This window comes from Nipponia nippon, unplaced genomic scaffold (assembly GCF_047370975.1).
Source record: "Nipponia nippon isolate SJK-2023a ecotype South Korea unplaced genomic scaffold, ASM4737097v1 scaffold_2, whole genome shotgun sequence".
NCBI lineage: Eukaryota > Metazoa > Chordata > Aves > Pelecaniformes > Threskiornithidae > Nipponia > Nipponia nippon.
Window position 1 is genome coordinate 44507364 of NW_028262336.1, and position 14760 is coordinate 44522123.

Sequence of the window (14760 nt, forward strand, 5' to 3'; positions counted from 1 at the left end):
CTCTAGAAGTCTGATACAGATGCCATCATTATTCATTGAAAAGGTGTAGCATACCTTCTGTATTCCTAGTAGTTGAGTTTGAGTTGCATCACTTACACATTCAGAATTGGCAGTTTTAGAAAACTTAAGTAAGCATAATTTTATAACCTTTGAAATAGTTCTCTGCTTATGTGGCTAGAGATGATAGAGTCACATCATGAGCCATCCAGATTTTTCTGTGGTTTTTTACCAGTTCTACAGAAGGAACCAAGCTAATACCTACTCCATATAATAACATGTTAAGATTCAGTTACCAGGTGTACAAATAATAGATGTTTAGTTTGGGTACTTCAAAAGTAGCCTTTCTTTATGGTTTTGAAAGCTTTTTCCTAAAAGCTGAAGTAACAAAACTTCAAATAGAGCAATAGCTGTAAATGGGGGGGTGGCAGGAGGGGGAGAGGAAGCTATATACCAAAGTCAGACTTGTGCTACAGAACATTTATCTTGCATTTCATTGCTTTTCCTGCAGCTTATTAATTTCCTTAATTGTTTTAAGGTGGGGGGGAAAGATGATGAACATAACATGGGATACATCTGGTCTTTTGTAGGGATCAATTTTCAAATTAGAAACTAATGGCTTCCATTTTTGGCTTTACTTTTTCATAGAATATAGATGGAAAATTCTGAAACTTGCATAGCTGCTGCAACTAGAAAAGCATGCATTGCAATACAGCAGAAAAATAGGGAACGATTAATAGCTGCATTAATTTGGAAGGCCAGCAGGTTTTACTGAGTGTTTCACTGATTCAAAATGAAGAAGAGAAAATGCATTCAAGCTCCAATTTACTATGGCTGAAGGGATGGTGGTGGTTTTGGTGAAGTCTTGATGTTTTTGGTATTGACTACCTAGGGGGTGAGTATCGAGGTGGATGTTGTTAATTATTTCCCTCATCGTCTTTTTTTTATGGAATGACACATTTGATTTTGTTTATGCTGTTCCTTGTCTGTGTAGCTAAAAGTCCAACTGTGAACCACTGTAACTGGTAGATGATGCAATGAGATAATTCTCATTAGAGTTCTTCGAGGAGCTCTTACATTAGTGCTATGCCCCAGCAGAACCTCTGTAAGAAGGTTTTGTCCAGAAAACCGAAGAGAAAGAATTGGAAAGAATGTAAAAAATCACATGAGCAAAGCTTTAGCACTTGGAATAAATTCCTTTTTTGCAATAAGACTGGGGTTGGTAAGGAAGTCCACCCTAAACTTTGAGACCCTTCAGCAAGATAATAGAACAGTCTTTCTTTAAACTTGGACAATGCTATGATGCATTTATATTTTTTTTATCAATTCAGAGTTGATGTACTCTTAAGAATGCACATTTGTTTTACTTCAAGGTTCATCAGGGTTAGTGTACATTTCCATCTGTTTTGGATGTTTTGCAGAAACTTGTGAGCGTTCTCTCTAATTGAGTATGTTGCTAATTAGGGGCATGTTTCTTCTAGAGCTTCTCCATTTAAACTTAACAGGAAAATCAGTCTGTTGGTAAGCACTTAGATATTTGTTGATCAACTACTTGTTGCTACTTGGGGGTAATGGCAGAAGCCTACTTTTGAACGCTGAGGGATTTATTTCAGCGTATTTTGGGTGTCAGACAGCAACTCCCACAAAAGGCTTGCTGAAGGCCATGTTCTTTAATCTACTAAAACTAAAATGTAGGCACAACTTAGTTGTGTTTTAATACCTAAACACCTAAATTTTAATGCTTCTCTTTTTTGATTATACACACAAGTAATTAAAAGTATTGTAAAGTTATTCAGAAGTGTAGGTGTTTGGAGTGTTTTCCTTACTATGTGCTGAATAGGACTTTCAAATAATTCTGCAAGATTTCACGCAGGCAGTGTGTGAATGTGAAAGTGAGCAAACTGACCTACATTTGCTTTGTCTTCATTTGCATCAAGCAAGCGCGAGCAGTCTGTACTTTCATATAGGCATATCCTAACGTTCATCTTAGACCATCATTTGAGCCTCAGGAGAGGTACCGCTCCTGTATGGCAGAGCTTGTGCTAGTGAAAGGTGGAAGGCTAGAAACACTGATATTTTTCCTCAACAGCAAAGTCTAGGAAGTCTCCAACTACCTTTTCTTACCAGAATTTAGATAGTCTATCACTGTTTTGTGGTGTTTTTTTTTTTTTTTTTCCTGAATATTGTAAGAATTGCTAGTGCTTATGTATATTTTCATGTTCATCTCTTCAAGATTGTTTTGTAGATAGCTTCCCCACGAATGTCAGTCTGAAAGAGTTGTTTATAACTGGTAGTTGCATTTGCCTCTTGATGTCTTTCAGTTGAGGCTTTGCTTTGATGTTAGTACCTTTGTCAAGATAAGTAGTACTAAACTGCTAATAGATTGATTCCCTGGTCTTGAGATTCTGTCTCTAGAATTAGAGATACTCCTTGTTTCCTTTTGCATGCTCTCATGGGGTGAGATTTAGGTTATGTGAAGGAGTAGAGTGGTGAGCGTATATGAGGCTTATTTTAATTCCAGTTTCTGGCTGACATTTCAATTTCTAGATCTAAAGACAGAGTTGTAAATGTTGAGGGGGAAAGAAAAACGTTTTCCATCTCTGCCAGGCTTTGCTGGCATGCTTCACGTTGTTGCATGTTGATCCTGTTGTCTTCCATAATCATCCAAGAAAACTCGACATGCATATAGGTGGAACAAATTCCAAAAATGATAGCTCCAGTTTGGGAATGCATGAAATAGTTGTGCTGGTTTAGAATTTGAAAGTAACTTTTAAGGATAAAGTAACTCACCCCCAATTCTTTGTTATTTTAACTTCCTGTTTCATTTTTTGTAACCTTTAAGGCTTTCTATATTTTACCATTATTCTGTGCTGTGGTTCTCCTCACCACCCCTCCCCCAGCATATTTTCTGGAGTTTATGTTCAATCTTTTCAGTCAGGCAAGGCATATGGTTTATTCTAACAAATGCCATATGAGCAGATCTCCTGTGTTTGTATGATATATTCTTCATTTGCAATAAGAAAATAGGTCTGTTATTCCCCAGAAGAGTTGGGCTTACTGTAGGTGTTTTGTAAGCACTATACCTCAGTAAACCTTTTTGCTCCATAGTCACCCCGGTAAAAACAGTAGAAAGAAGTTGGATATTGCCCTGAGAATAAGATATGCAGTCTGCATGTGACCATTCTTTTTTTTCCAAGCAAAGATAAGCTGAACTTGTCAAAATAAAGTGGGGGAAAGAAAAAGTGTAAAAACATCAAATCACTGTAACTCTTGAGCTATACAGTACTTTACAATGGTATGTTAGTATTCAGGGTTTTTTGAAAATCTGGTGTATAAAACAATCTCAAAATCTGTGCAAATCGTGTCCAATAATAACAGTTCAAAAGATTTTTAAAAAATGTTTATCTGACAGCAGAATGTCTTAATTACTATACAAGAAAGAGAAATGGTTAACAGAAAGCTAACAGAATTTTAATAGTACTTGTTTATGGAACAAGCAACTACTTTATTCACAAAGTATAAAGAACATTAGTTTCTAAATTGCTTTTCATATACATGAAAACTCAAACCACCACCCCTTAGGTAAGTGGTGACACAGGCTTTTGTCTCTTGGGACAGGGAATAGGAGGAGATGGGGGAACAGATACTGAAAAATAGTAGCTTCTGGTGTTACCTTGTGGTCTCTTTAAATTTCAGAGTGGCCTCTCGTTTTTTTGGAGCTGGTGGGAACTAAAGGCATTCAGGGTGTTTGAAAGCAATCCAGTTTTATGTGAAAGAAACTGGGACCTAGGATCAAATCTGATAGAGGATTTGTGGATTTGGCAATATCTAGCAGGTTTTTATTTGTTTTAGAAGTGTAGTTGAGAATGCTGTGTTAGACCAGACTGTACAGGAAAAGTGAAGTGTCTTTGAAGAGAATCACATGGTGACCCGAGGGCTGCCTAGAGCTAGATTTATTAAAATATTTGAGACAGGGATGTGTTTTGGAATTGTCTCAAGACCAGTCTCAGGAACTTAAAATGGCTTGGATAGTAGGAAGAGTCCTGGAAAGGTAAATTCTTACAGTCTTCCCCTCCCTCCCCCCAACTCCAATAAAACTGAGCAGGGACAGCTCTTTTCAAATTGAGATAGCACCTATTGTACTATGTGGTAATTCAAAGGTTGTAACTCTCTGGGAAGTGGAAGTTTAAACCTACCTCTGCAATTTACCAAATAAATGTGCAAGCAAAGGATTGAGATGTTTTCCTCTTGTGTTAAAGGCATGCATTAACATGTGAAGACTGACAGAGGGGAAGCCATAAGGTAACCACCATGACGAGTGGTTAGTGCGATCACATGTTCTGAAGGAAGGGGTTTGGGTACCTTCCCTTTCCACTCTGCCCCAATTAAATAGCCCTGTGAGCTGAGCCTAGCATTTGGGAATACCTGCTTGGGCTTGTTTGTGAGAGTTCAGCGGAAATTAGACTAGGGTAGGCCTTGGTAAACACAGAATGGGTCTGTAGAATGTTTTTCAAAATCAGGAAAATAGTGCATTTTTAATTTAAGTGCTTCAAGGATTAGGCAGAAGATGAACAGAGGCTTTTTTGGGTAGAAGGAATAATGATTTTTAGACTTGGGGATTTCAGTTGTGCCAAATTCCAGTTTAAATTCTTCATGTGAGTATTCTGCTGAAAATGTTAGTCACTGCTGTTAATTGCTAAATTGCCTTCTGGATTTTGGATACCAGTACATTAGCTTAACCCTCCATGCAATTGCTCTCAAGATTACCTGAATGAAACTAAGTAAAATAACCATAGTCATTTAGGTTTTCTGGATTGTTTCTCTTGGTCAGAATTTTAATATCTTTTAAATGTATTCATAGGTAAAAACATCAGAATTTTATCGATACTCCCGGCAGCTGCGACATGAGGTTGACCAAGCCATGAATTACTTTCATAGCGTTCACCAACAGCCTTTGATGGAAATGAAATCGAACAAAATTCGTTCTGCCAAACCCCAGACTGCAGTATTTAGAGGAATGATAGGACACAGTATGGTAAACAGTAAAATTCTTCTCTTGCACAAACCAAGGGTCTGGTGGGAACTAGAGGGCCCTCAAGTACCTTTACGACCAGACTGCCTTGCCATTGTGAATAACTTTGTGTTCCTATTAGGTGGGGAAGAACTGGGGCCAGATGGTGAGTTTCATGCTTCATCCAAAGTGTTTAGATATGACCCAAGACAGAACACTTGGTTACGAATGGCAGACATGTCTGTTCCACGTTCTGAGTTTGCTGTTGGCGTTATTGGGAGGTATGTTTATGCAGTGGCCGGGAGAACCAGGGATGAAACGTTTTACTCAACTGAACGGTATGATATTACCGAAGATAAATGGGAATTTGTGGATCCCTATCCAGTCAATAAGTATGGACATGAAGGGACTGTGCTTGGTAACAAGTTGTATATCACTGGTGGAATTACATCGTCTTCAACTTCTAAGCAAGTGTGTGTGTTTGATCCCAGTAAAGAAGGGACAGTAGAGCAGCGAACAAGGAGAACTCAAGTGGTCACTAACTGTTGGGAGAACAAATGCAAAATGAATTATGCAAGATGCTTTCACAAAATGATTTCTTATAATGGTAAGCTTTATGTCTTTGGTGGTGTCTGTGTGATCCTAAGGGCCTCCTTTGAATCTCAAGGATGTCCTTCTACAGAGGTTTATGACCCAGATACTGATCAATGGACTATATTGGCTTCTATGCCAATTGGTAGGAGTGGTCATGGTGTAGCTGTTCTGGACAAACAGATAATGGTTCTTGGAGGCCTTTGTTACAATGGTCATTACAGTGATTCAATTCTCACCTTTGATCCAGAGGAAAACAAATGGAAAGAAGATGAATATCCGAGGATGCCATGCAAGCTGGATGGCTTACAAGTCTGCAGCTTGCACTTTCCTGAATATGTTTTGGAGCATGTTAGACGTTGCAGCTAAAACAGAATGAACAACTCAATGAAATACAAAAAGCTAAACCTAATTTGTCAAAAAATACAAACCAGTTGAATTCCGTCAGAGACATTGCCTTGTGTATAAGAACAACTGCTAAATGCTTAAGAGAAACAGGATGTACAGGGAGAGTACTTACCAAGTTTATTAGAAAAGCCAGTAGTTGGTCTGATATTGTAAAAGCTTTGGTTTTTTTTAACAAACATAATTGTAAGTAGGGGAAAGAAAAATATATTTTTGAGTGTGGTTATTTTTTTGGTAACATTTTATGTCCATAATATTTTCTTCTCGCTCTCTCTTTTTTTTTTTTTTGTTTTTTTTTTAATGACCGTTATACCACTATGCTTCTGAAATCAGTTGAGTTTAACAAAATATTTGTGGAAGGAAGAAAGACTTTATTTTCATTTTTTTATTGAGCATCAAAATAAAGCTCATCATTTGTACTACGGTACAACCAGGTTTAAAAGAACAAAACTAAAATATTTCTGTATTTTATGTTGTCTTTTGCATGCTTTTCCCATTAATTGCGAAGTATTCTCAAATCTGCTAGGCATTATTTTTTTCTTTTATATACATTGAAGAATAATCTTAACCCCTTTGCATGACTTTTTTCCTGGTTTTGTATAGTAGTACCAGTAAGTCTGCCAAAATGCAAATTACACATTTTCTACTACAATGAAAACGAAATGTTTTTATATTCAAAACACTATTTCTATGCTGCCTTCTATTGTCTGCATTGTGTTTGTTGGTGAGTAAAAAATACATACACACACATGCATACACTGTAAAAGCTATATATAAATACATCTTTTTATGTGCGGCTACAATATTATATTTTAACTAGTGCACAGATTCAGCCATATCTGTTGAATTTAAGGTATAGTACTATCCTTTAATGAGCTAAATAATTTGAAGTTCTTAAGTAACTGGAGGCCTCGTTTGGTATTGAAGTATCTTATCTTTAGTATATACTGATTGATTCAGTAACTTTAAACTCTTTATATCAATGCTACATAATGAACTGTTGATAATTTGTTATTTTATAAATTATTTTTTAAAAAGTAAACACATTTTACCTGAGTTTCTTTTATGTTTGAATGTACTGCCCAGTCTTCTTTTTTTAGGAAAATGGAAAATGTCAATAAGCAAATGCTCAGCACTGCTTTGACCCACAGTTATTTTCGGAACTGGATAAACTACAGTGTCTTCTCAGTACTTTACTTGTACTTCAGTATGAGTATTTTGTTTGTACTCATATTGAAGTGGTATAATATTTTTTTATTATTGTTTTAATTATCGACTGCTATGAACTACTGTGTTTTGAAAATGTGCAGTTTGGTGGTTGGATGGTTAGTACCATTTATATTTCCTTTACAAAAAAATCTACACAACTATAGCTACTGACCTAGGAGTGCCTGAATCGAGATGTGTGGTCCAAGAGGGCTTCGACCAGAGCTCCGTTCTGTTAACTTGCAGATATTACTGACAGTAGATTGGTAAGAATTATCTGCCAAGACATAAATAATAACAGTAATTACATTCTGATTATATTTAATGATGTGAAATTAGCCACTTCTAGAATCTAAAGGAGAGATTTGGAGAAGTTGAAGGCTCACACTCTAGTTCAGATATGTAGGGGCAAAATGCTGAAACATGCACCTGCATATTTTGTAAAATCTTACACTGCTGTGTTTCACTTTAAGCAACAGACTTGACTTTATATGCAGCAATGCAAAACCACTTTATTCAGCATCTTCCAGTCAGAAATCACTGTAGAAAAGGAATGTACAGTACTCAGGGAGTTCAAAAGAATGCACTTACAAAGGGACCAAAATCACCCTAAATTTCCTATGTTAAAAATAACACCTACTTGCCTAAACTAAGCTTGAAATAATTGATAAAAGTTAAAACAACATGTACAACTCCTCATACTTGTATTCTGGTATTTTTGTAGTAATTACGTTCTGGGTTGAGATGTGAGGATTTGGAGCTATATGGCAAGTCGGCAGATCTTTTTTTTTTTAATTAGAAATGATTTATTGATAGAGTATTTTCTTTCCATATGTTTTAACAGAAAGAAAGAATGTACGCCATCGTAGCTGTAGTGATAAGTTACTTAGACCAGTAGTGACTGGACCGAATACTGACTCAAGCCTTCTGATGCAGACTAGTTTGCAGTTTAAGTATTTTTTAATTAAAATTCAGTTTACTGAATTAGAAATCTAATTTGCTTTCTTAATAGCTTAAGTTAAAGCCAGCATGGCTTACACTAAAACCTCAGTTTCACTGTGAGAATTGTGTGTACATCACCCTGCATGGTTGCCAAGATAAACTGACTCCAGTAGGTGCTGGCTATGTGCAAGTAAAAAGGTTCTACTGTACATAGTTCATGGAATATTGGGGCACAAGAGAAAAAACAAGTTTTTTTTAAAATGTTTTATTCTTTTTCTCACCAGCTCATTTCTCAATAAGTTTATGCGGCAGCAAAAACTAATCCTACTTGAGAAGGCTTTCATGGGCATGTTACCTATAGTACGGAGTACTTCACTTTTATCTAGGGCCAGTCTGGGGAATGGATGTGGTGCTGGATATCTGGTCTTCCATGATTCAGGTGTAGTAGAGAGACATGGACAAGACTTTATTAAAAATAATGGTAAGGGGTGGGGGTGTCTCAAGTTACGTTTTTGAGTCTGCATTTAAGCACCTTCTGAAGTTCTGTGTGCTCAGCAACTGCCACTAAAGTCATTGGTGAGTATTGACACTTGAAACATGAAGAACCAGATCATTTTTAGGTGCTCTGCTTTTAAGTTCATATTTAGCTTCAGACACCCAGTTCTGAAAGATGTTGTTCAGGACCATAATAGTAATTATTCTGTGAAATTCTAACTTGAACTGTTGGTTGCAGCTTCCCTGAAGTTGTGTCTCTGTTGAGAAGCTGGCTGTAACCTTTCAAGCATTAGGAATGATTGGAATTTGCTTGGGTTTAGAACATGTGGGGGTATGTGAGAATGTTTTGTTAATTTACATTTCTACCGTGCTTTTATTGTTTCAAACATGAAATTTAACATTAGCCTACATTCTCTTCTCCATTGCAGTGGAACTTTGGAGGCAGTTATTTTTGTTACTTTATATATCAGAGGGATATTTTCTTTTTTTTTTTAATTGAAAGCTTCTGTTTGTGTTTGCTTTTAGTATTTAGCTCCAGATAATTTAGTGTTTAAATAAAAGCAAAACTAAACTGGCTAATAAGAATTGCCTATGACTATAAAATTTTGAGCATTATGATCAGATTAATATGAGTTTTAAAAACATTTAAATTCCTCTCATTTGTCAAGGAAGAGGTAAGTTATGATCTTTGATGAGTAAGTTTGGGGGGGGGTTCTTCTTCTATTCCCACCCCAACCATAATGGAATACCAGCAAATCTGACCTCACCACGTATTTAAAATTTAACACATGACCTGCTTTTAAACAGCAAGTGTACTTGCCTTTTCTTTAAAAGGTGGACATAGTGAGTTACAGTCCAGGTTTTTTTTTTTCACATGTATAGCAAAAATGTATCAGCTTCATGTCTTAATTTAGCAACTAGCTCCAGGAGGAAATTTTGTTTTCAAATGAGCCAGAATGGACAAGAAAGCATAGTGCTTCTGTAAAGAGGTTGGATGCTGCCAGTTCACATTCTGCATGCTGTTACATCTGTTTTTAGGGGACAGATAATTTTTTTTCAAAGTGCTGCATAAGGAAAAAATCGCTCATTTTTCCCCACGAAGTGTTGGTAGTACTTTCATAGTGGGAGGTATTAGGTGGCAAAAAAACCTTCTGAATTTTTTTCCCTGTTGATTCAGCTGAAGGAAAGCAGTACTTGATTTTACAAAGGCTCTGCTATTTCAGAAAGCACTGCTAGCAAGAGGGGCTAGTGGCAGCATACGAGCTACCTGGCAACCTGCTTTTATGTTACTGTCTTTTGAAAAGTGTGGATGCCCTACTTTCTGCAGTATGATAGCAGTCCTGTTATAACTAGCTCTAAGGGTTTGTGACTTTAATGTTTCTCTGGTTTCTGAGATTTGCAGACGTTTTTTCTTGAGGACCTCCTACCTTACAAACCCCAGTGCTGTGGTTTTTTTCATGCTGGTAATACAATAACTATTTGCATCGGGGACGAAGCTTCCCTTGACACTCAGGAAGCAAAGGATAAAATTCAGCAGGTACAAATTCAGATCGGTTTAAAAAGAAAAACATTGCTTAATTCATTATGTCCATTCTTTTGCAAAAGGAGGGTAAGCATTATGGGGAGATGCTAATGGCTCTTTAAAAAGAAACTTCAAATTTCTGTCAGTATTTATATGACAAAGTCTTTTTAGAAATAGTCGCATTTGTACAGGTATTTTACCTTTTTGATATTTTTCCTTACCAGAAAAAAAAAAAGGTAGTGAATTGGGCCCTTGATTCTTTTAACACTTCAAATGTGTACTTCACATATGTAAACAGTCCAATATAAAGAAAACAGAAAACTGTAAGGTACTTAAAAGAAAACATAAAAGTGCAAATGTTATTAAACCTGTTCTTAAGTGTTTATAGGGTTGAGGGCATCAAAGAAAACATCCGTCCTGCTCTCTTTCCATTAATAAAAATATAGCTGGTGAAGTTACTGGAATAAGTGTGGTCCATCATATGTGGCAGGGCTCACTGAAGGAGAGTGGGAAAGAACATACCTGGAAAGCATGTGTAATCTATTTAAAACAAAGCTTGCCGGTGTCCTGTAGCTAACATTTTGAGATTTTAATGTTTGTAAAACAATCTGAAGCTGATTGAAATAAATACTAATGACTACTTTTGCATCTGTATTCTATTTTTGAAAGTTGGTGAGTAACTTTAAAATTTCCATTTGTGTGGGTAAACTTCATAAAACATAGTTGTATGTGGCAGGTGGCAGAAAAACTGACTTGCTTTGAGCACAGCTTTCCTGGATTTCCCTCTACTAATTTTTCTTTTTTACTTCCCAAATTTCAATTAATGTTTATATAGTCTTTTAAAAATAACGTTCAATTTCAGATACCTTTGGATTAATATTAAGTTGGTAGCTAGGGGAAAACCACTTCTATTTGAAGATGGTAGTTTTTATTTATGGCTCTGGTAGAAAACCTTATTGTAAGTCTAGAAAATACAGTGTTATGTAAAGTTAGCTATACTTAGGGGGCTTTTATTACCTCAGTGGGACCCACCTAACTTTTATGTCAGTTCTGGGAATGGGTGAAGGGAAGAGTGAGCTGTTTTTATTTTAAATATTTTTCCCTATATATTGTTATTTTTGTAGATCTTTTTCAAATAAATTATTATATGCTGGAGATTGCAATTCCACTATAGTATCCCACTTGATTCCAGTGTACAATATCAGATTGTTTGTATTGAAAAGAATGTATTTGATAAGTATTTGATGAGTTAACAGGAAAAGGTATTTTCAAATTGTGCTGTTTGTGTCTAGCAATTGGAAATACTTTTCCTATAGAAAATTAAAATTACATATATATGACTTCATATGTACATTTGGATTAACTGTCTAATGATTACCCCAGGGCTGCTATAGACTTCTCTGAATAATTTAAGAATTGCCTCTTTTTAACTGTTTAAAGCCTTTTATTCTTGTCTTCTTTTGGCAGAAAGTAATTTTCCCTAGCTATGGATACAGTATGCTCAGACTTGCATAAGCGCTCTGTTCGGGTTTTAAACAGAAAAAATGTATAAAATGTGTATAAAGAAAAGTGTAAATAAAATATTTTTAATCTTTAAACGTGCTTGTGTAAACTTTGTAATGCCGAAAGCGTAGTGGACCTGGATTACTTTCTACAGGACTTCAGAGTTTACTTGGTTAAGCAACTCTTCAAAAATGTTGTGTTGCTATAATTCAGGACCTTGCGTTAAAGTTATCCCAACAAGAAAAGTTGGGTGTCCTTCTGTAGCATCAAGATATCTTTAGCTGTATTTTACAATCTTCCCAGTTTTAATTGCTGTAGTGCGTTCACGTGTTTACTCTGCATTTCAAGCTTGAAATAATGTTCGAAGTTGACTTCACTGTTATATTTTAACTCAGTGTCCAGGCATAAATTTAAACTCTTAAGACTGAAAAGCGAAGCCAGCCTTTGGTGTGAGTCAGCGGCCAGGAGAAGAGGCTGTTCCCCGCTCTCGAGTACGTGGAACCGAGGGCTCTGAGGCAACATGCGTTCATCACACACTTGGACCTCTAAGTGCCAGAAGGCCAAGTCATACTGCTTAACATTTCCCATAACAGAAGGGGAAACTTCATTTCAGGATTAAAGTGTCAGATTAGAACAGCGTTCAATACCAAGAAAAGGGCGGGGGGGCAGGGCAGGTAAAAGAGGAGGTTATGATCTTATTTTCTCAAGCAGTCTGATGAAAGCTTTCCTTGTCAGTCCCTTGCCACGCTTTTCTCTGCCACTCTTTTTCGCCATCTCTCTTGCTGTCAGATCAAAGCCCCTGGTTTAAAAATCTACTATCAGAAATGTTTGAAAATAACTGTGGTCCTTTTTTTTTTTTTTTAATATTGAGTTCTAAAATAGAATTTTAATTTTATTTTAGTGCTTTGAATGACTTAAAACTTTATTTGCATGATGTAACTTCCCCCCCCCCCCCCCCCCCCCCCTTTGGTAACTTGACTTCATCCTACAGTAAGTAATACTGCTTAATGGGAGAATGCTGTGGATGAATTGTGCTGGTCCCAGTGGGATGCGGCATGGGAGGAAGGGCCTCTTTTAATTTTAATTGTGATGTGTCCCCATTTTGGGGGTCAAAAGGAGACCAAATGTATTAGACTGCTGTCATCTTCTCTTCCACTGTATCAATCTTTTCACACTGTAAATGTTATTTAGAATTATTTTTGTTCACCTTTTTAATTTCCCTTCTCTGTGAGCCAGGTTGTATTTTTGACAATACTCTTCTTCCACAATGCTACACTGGCCAACTTGACTTACTGTTAGCACCTCTGTAGTTGATAAGGAATCTCCAATAATGGTTCCATTATTTCACTAAGGAGAGCTCTCACATTTTAACTGGTTCATAGTTGCTCATACCAAATTCTTCACTTTTTTGGAACATGCAGCCTTATTTTTTGGCAGCAGTTCAGTCATCTGTGTTCCCTTGTTTTGTGTGATATGAAATTAATGTTAGTTTTGCAAAGGGTTTTTTCAGTTAATTTCTTCCAGATTCTTTGGTATAAGTTATCCACCCTTGTTGACTTGAAATTCTTAATGTCAACAGATGTCCCCCCTTGCTTACAGATTAAGTTTTTGGGGGTTGGGGTTTGGGTTTGTGTTTTGTTTTTTTTTTCTTTTCTGATTCCATCAGCTTCATAATATGGAAAGGAAAACTGTTGCTTTGGGTGCTGCACAGATTCTGTATTAGTTCTGTACCTTTTGAGTTCATAACATACTCGTGGACATGTGATACCCCACCCAGCCTTTAGCCTATCAAGTCTTACTGATGTTTCAATGCCATCTTTTAATCCGAGTGCCGCCTTGTCCGAGGCAACTTTCTTGGCATGTGCAAAATTCTCATTCTTTCAAGGGAATAGGTAGAGAATTTCAAGGGTAGGGAATATGTGTAAGGACAGCTTGAATTTCTTGTTTTCATTAACACTTCCCACTTTTACATTTGATGCTTTAGTTGTGCTGACAGGTGCTTTAGGTGATGTTTACAGGTAAAAATAAACCTCATCATGATCTCTGTATAAGTACCCAGTGACTCTTCAGTGATCTGTCCATTGGAATGAATGCCAGCATTAAGCATCACATGCTCAGCACCGAGCCTTCTAGATTGATGCTATGTAGTACTTGAGGAAGTAAAAAAAATGTTCTTTTTGCCATGTACCTGATGTCTGTCAAATGTGTCTCCTGGTGATGTCACCCTTGGTAGCAGTTCTCCTGTATTATGGATAAATGTTGCTCAATAAGTGGGGCTGAAAAAAATATTTGTTTTCTAATGAGATAGATGGCTTTAATGGTTAACCCTTTTATTGTGCTATTTAATTTTACCAGACAGATATGTCTGTGGCCTAAACTGGCAGCCTCCTTTCCCACGCCCATTCAGTATGTCCTCAGGCATGTTCCAAGCATTGGTTTGTTTGCTTTTTTTTGTCATGTCGCTCATCTCACGAGTTACACCAACCATATAATTCTTTTTCTATGTGAGAAAATTTATCTCCTATGGTGAATTGTGGATGTTATGGGTCTGTTTGTATGTATTTGAGTACTACTGATGAGACTTTCTGACTTTACCATCCCTTCTTTGTCAAAAGAATTGCATAATGCTAACTGAAAGCAAGTATTTCCCCCATGTTTAACTTCCACAGTCTCAGGGGAGAAATTCCAAGGTGGTCAGTTTGCCTTAGCAGATTGCTGAAATCATATAAAATGCGTGGGCTTGTGCTTGCGGTGGTGACGCTGGTGTCAATGCAAGGCATGGCCTAAGCACTTTCCCCTGTGTTGGTGTATTGATGGCCTTCGTTTTCACTCCTGGAAAGCAAGAAGTCGCTTTGCTGTCACCTTGCACCTCTCAGAAAGCCCTCATGGCTTATTTATTCCCAGGAAGGAGTCCTAGTCACTCGGGTGTCCTTGGTCGGCTGAGGATGTTCCATGGGATTTGCCTTGTGTCACACGGGCTCTCACTTCTTCCTCTGGCTCTTACAGGTAGTTCTGCAAGGATTTTTTTTTTATCTAAGACAGGTGGCAACTTGATACCGAGAACTTACTTAAACTTATTATAATGAAA

At 36.9% G+C, this 14760-nt stretch overlaps 1 protein-coding gene across 15 annotated transcripts in view; it reads left to right on the forward strand.

Annotated features, from left to right (window-relative positions):
- The window catches only part of KLHL15 (kelch like family member 15), a 36373-nt gene that overhangs the window by 17727 nt on the left and 3886 nt on the right, over positions 1-14760 (forward strand). For 11 of the 15 annotated variants that reach the window (XM_087758962.1, XM_087758958.1, XM_087758959.1 and 8 more), the window contains one exon: positions 4859-10809. In XM_087758962.1, coding sequence (XP_087615088.1) covers positions 4859-5968 — 1110 coding nt within the window. In that variant the 3' untranslated portion in view covers positions 5969-10809. Of the gene's footprint in view, positions 1-4858; positions 10810-14576; positions 14679-14760 lie in introns of those variants that run through there. The other 4 variants (XM_087758970.1, XM_087758971.1, XM_087758973.1 and 1 more) reach the window with 2 other exon arrangements.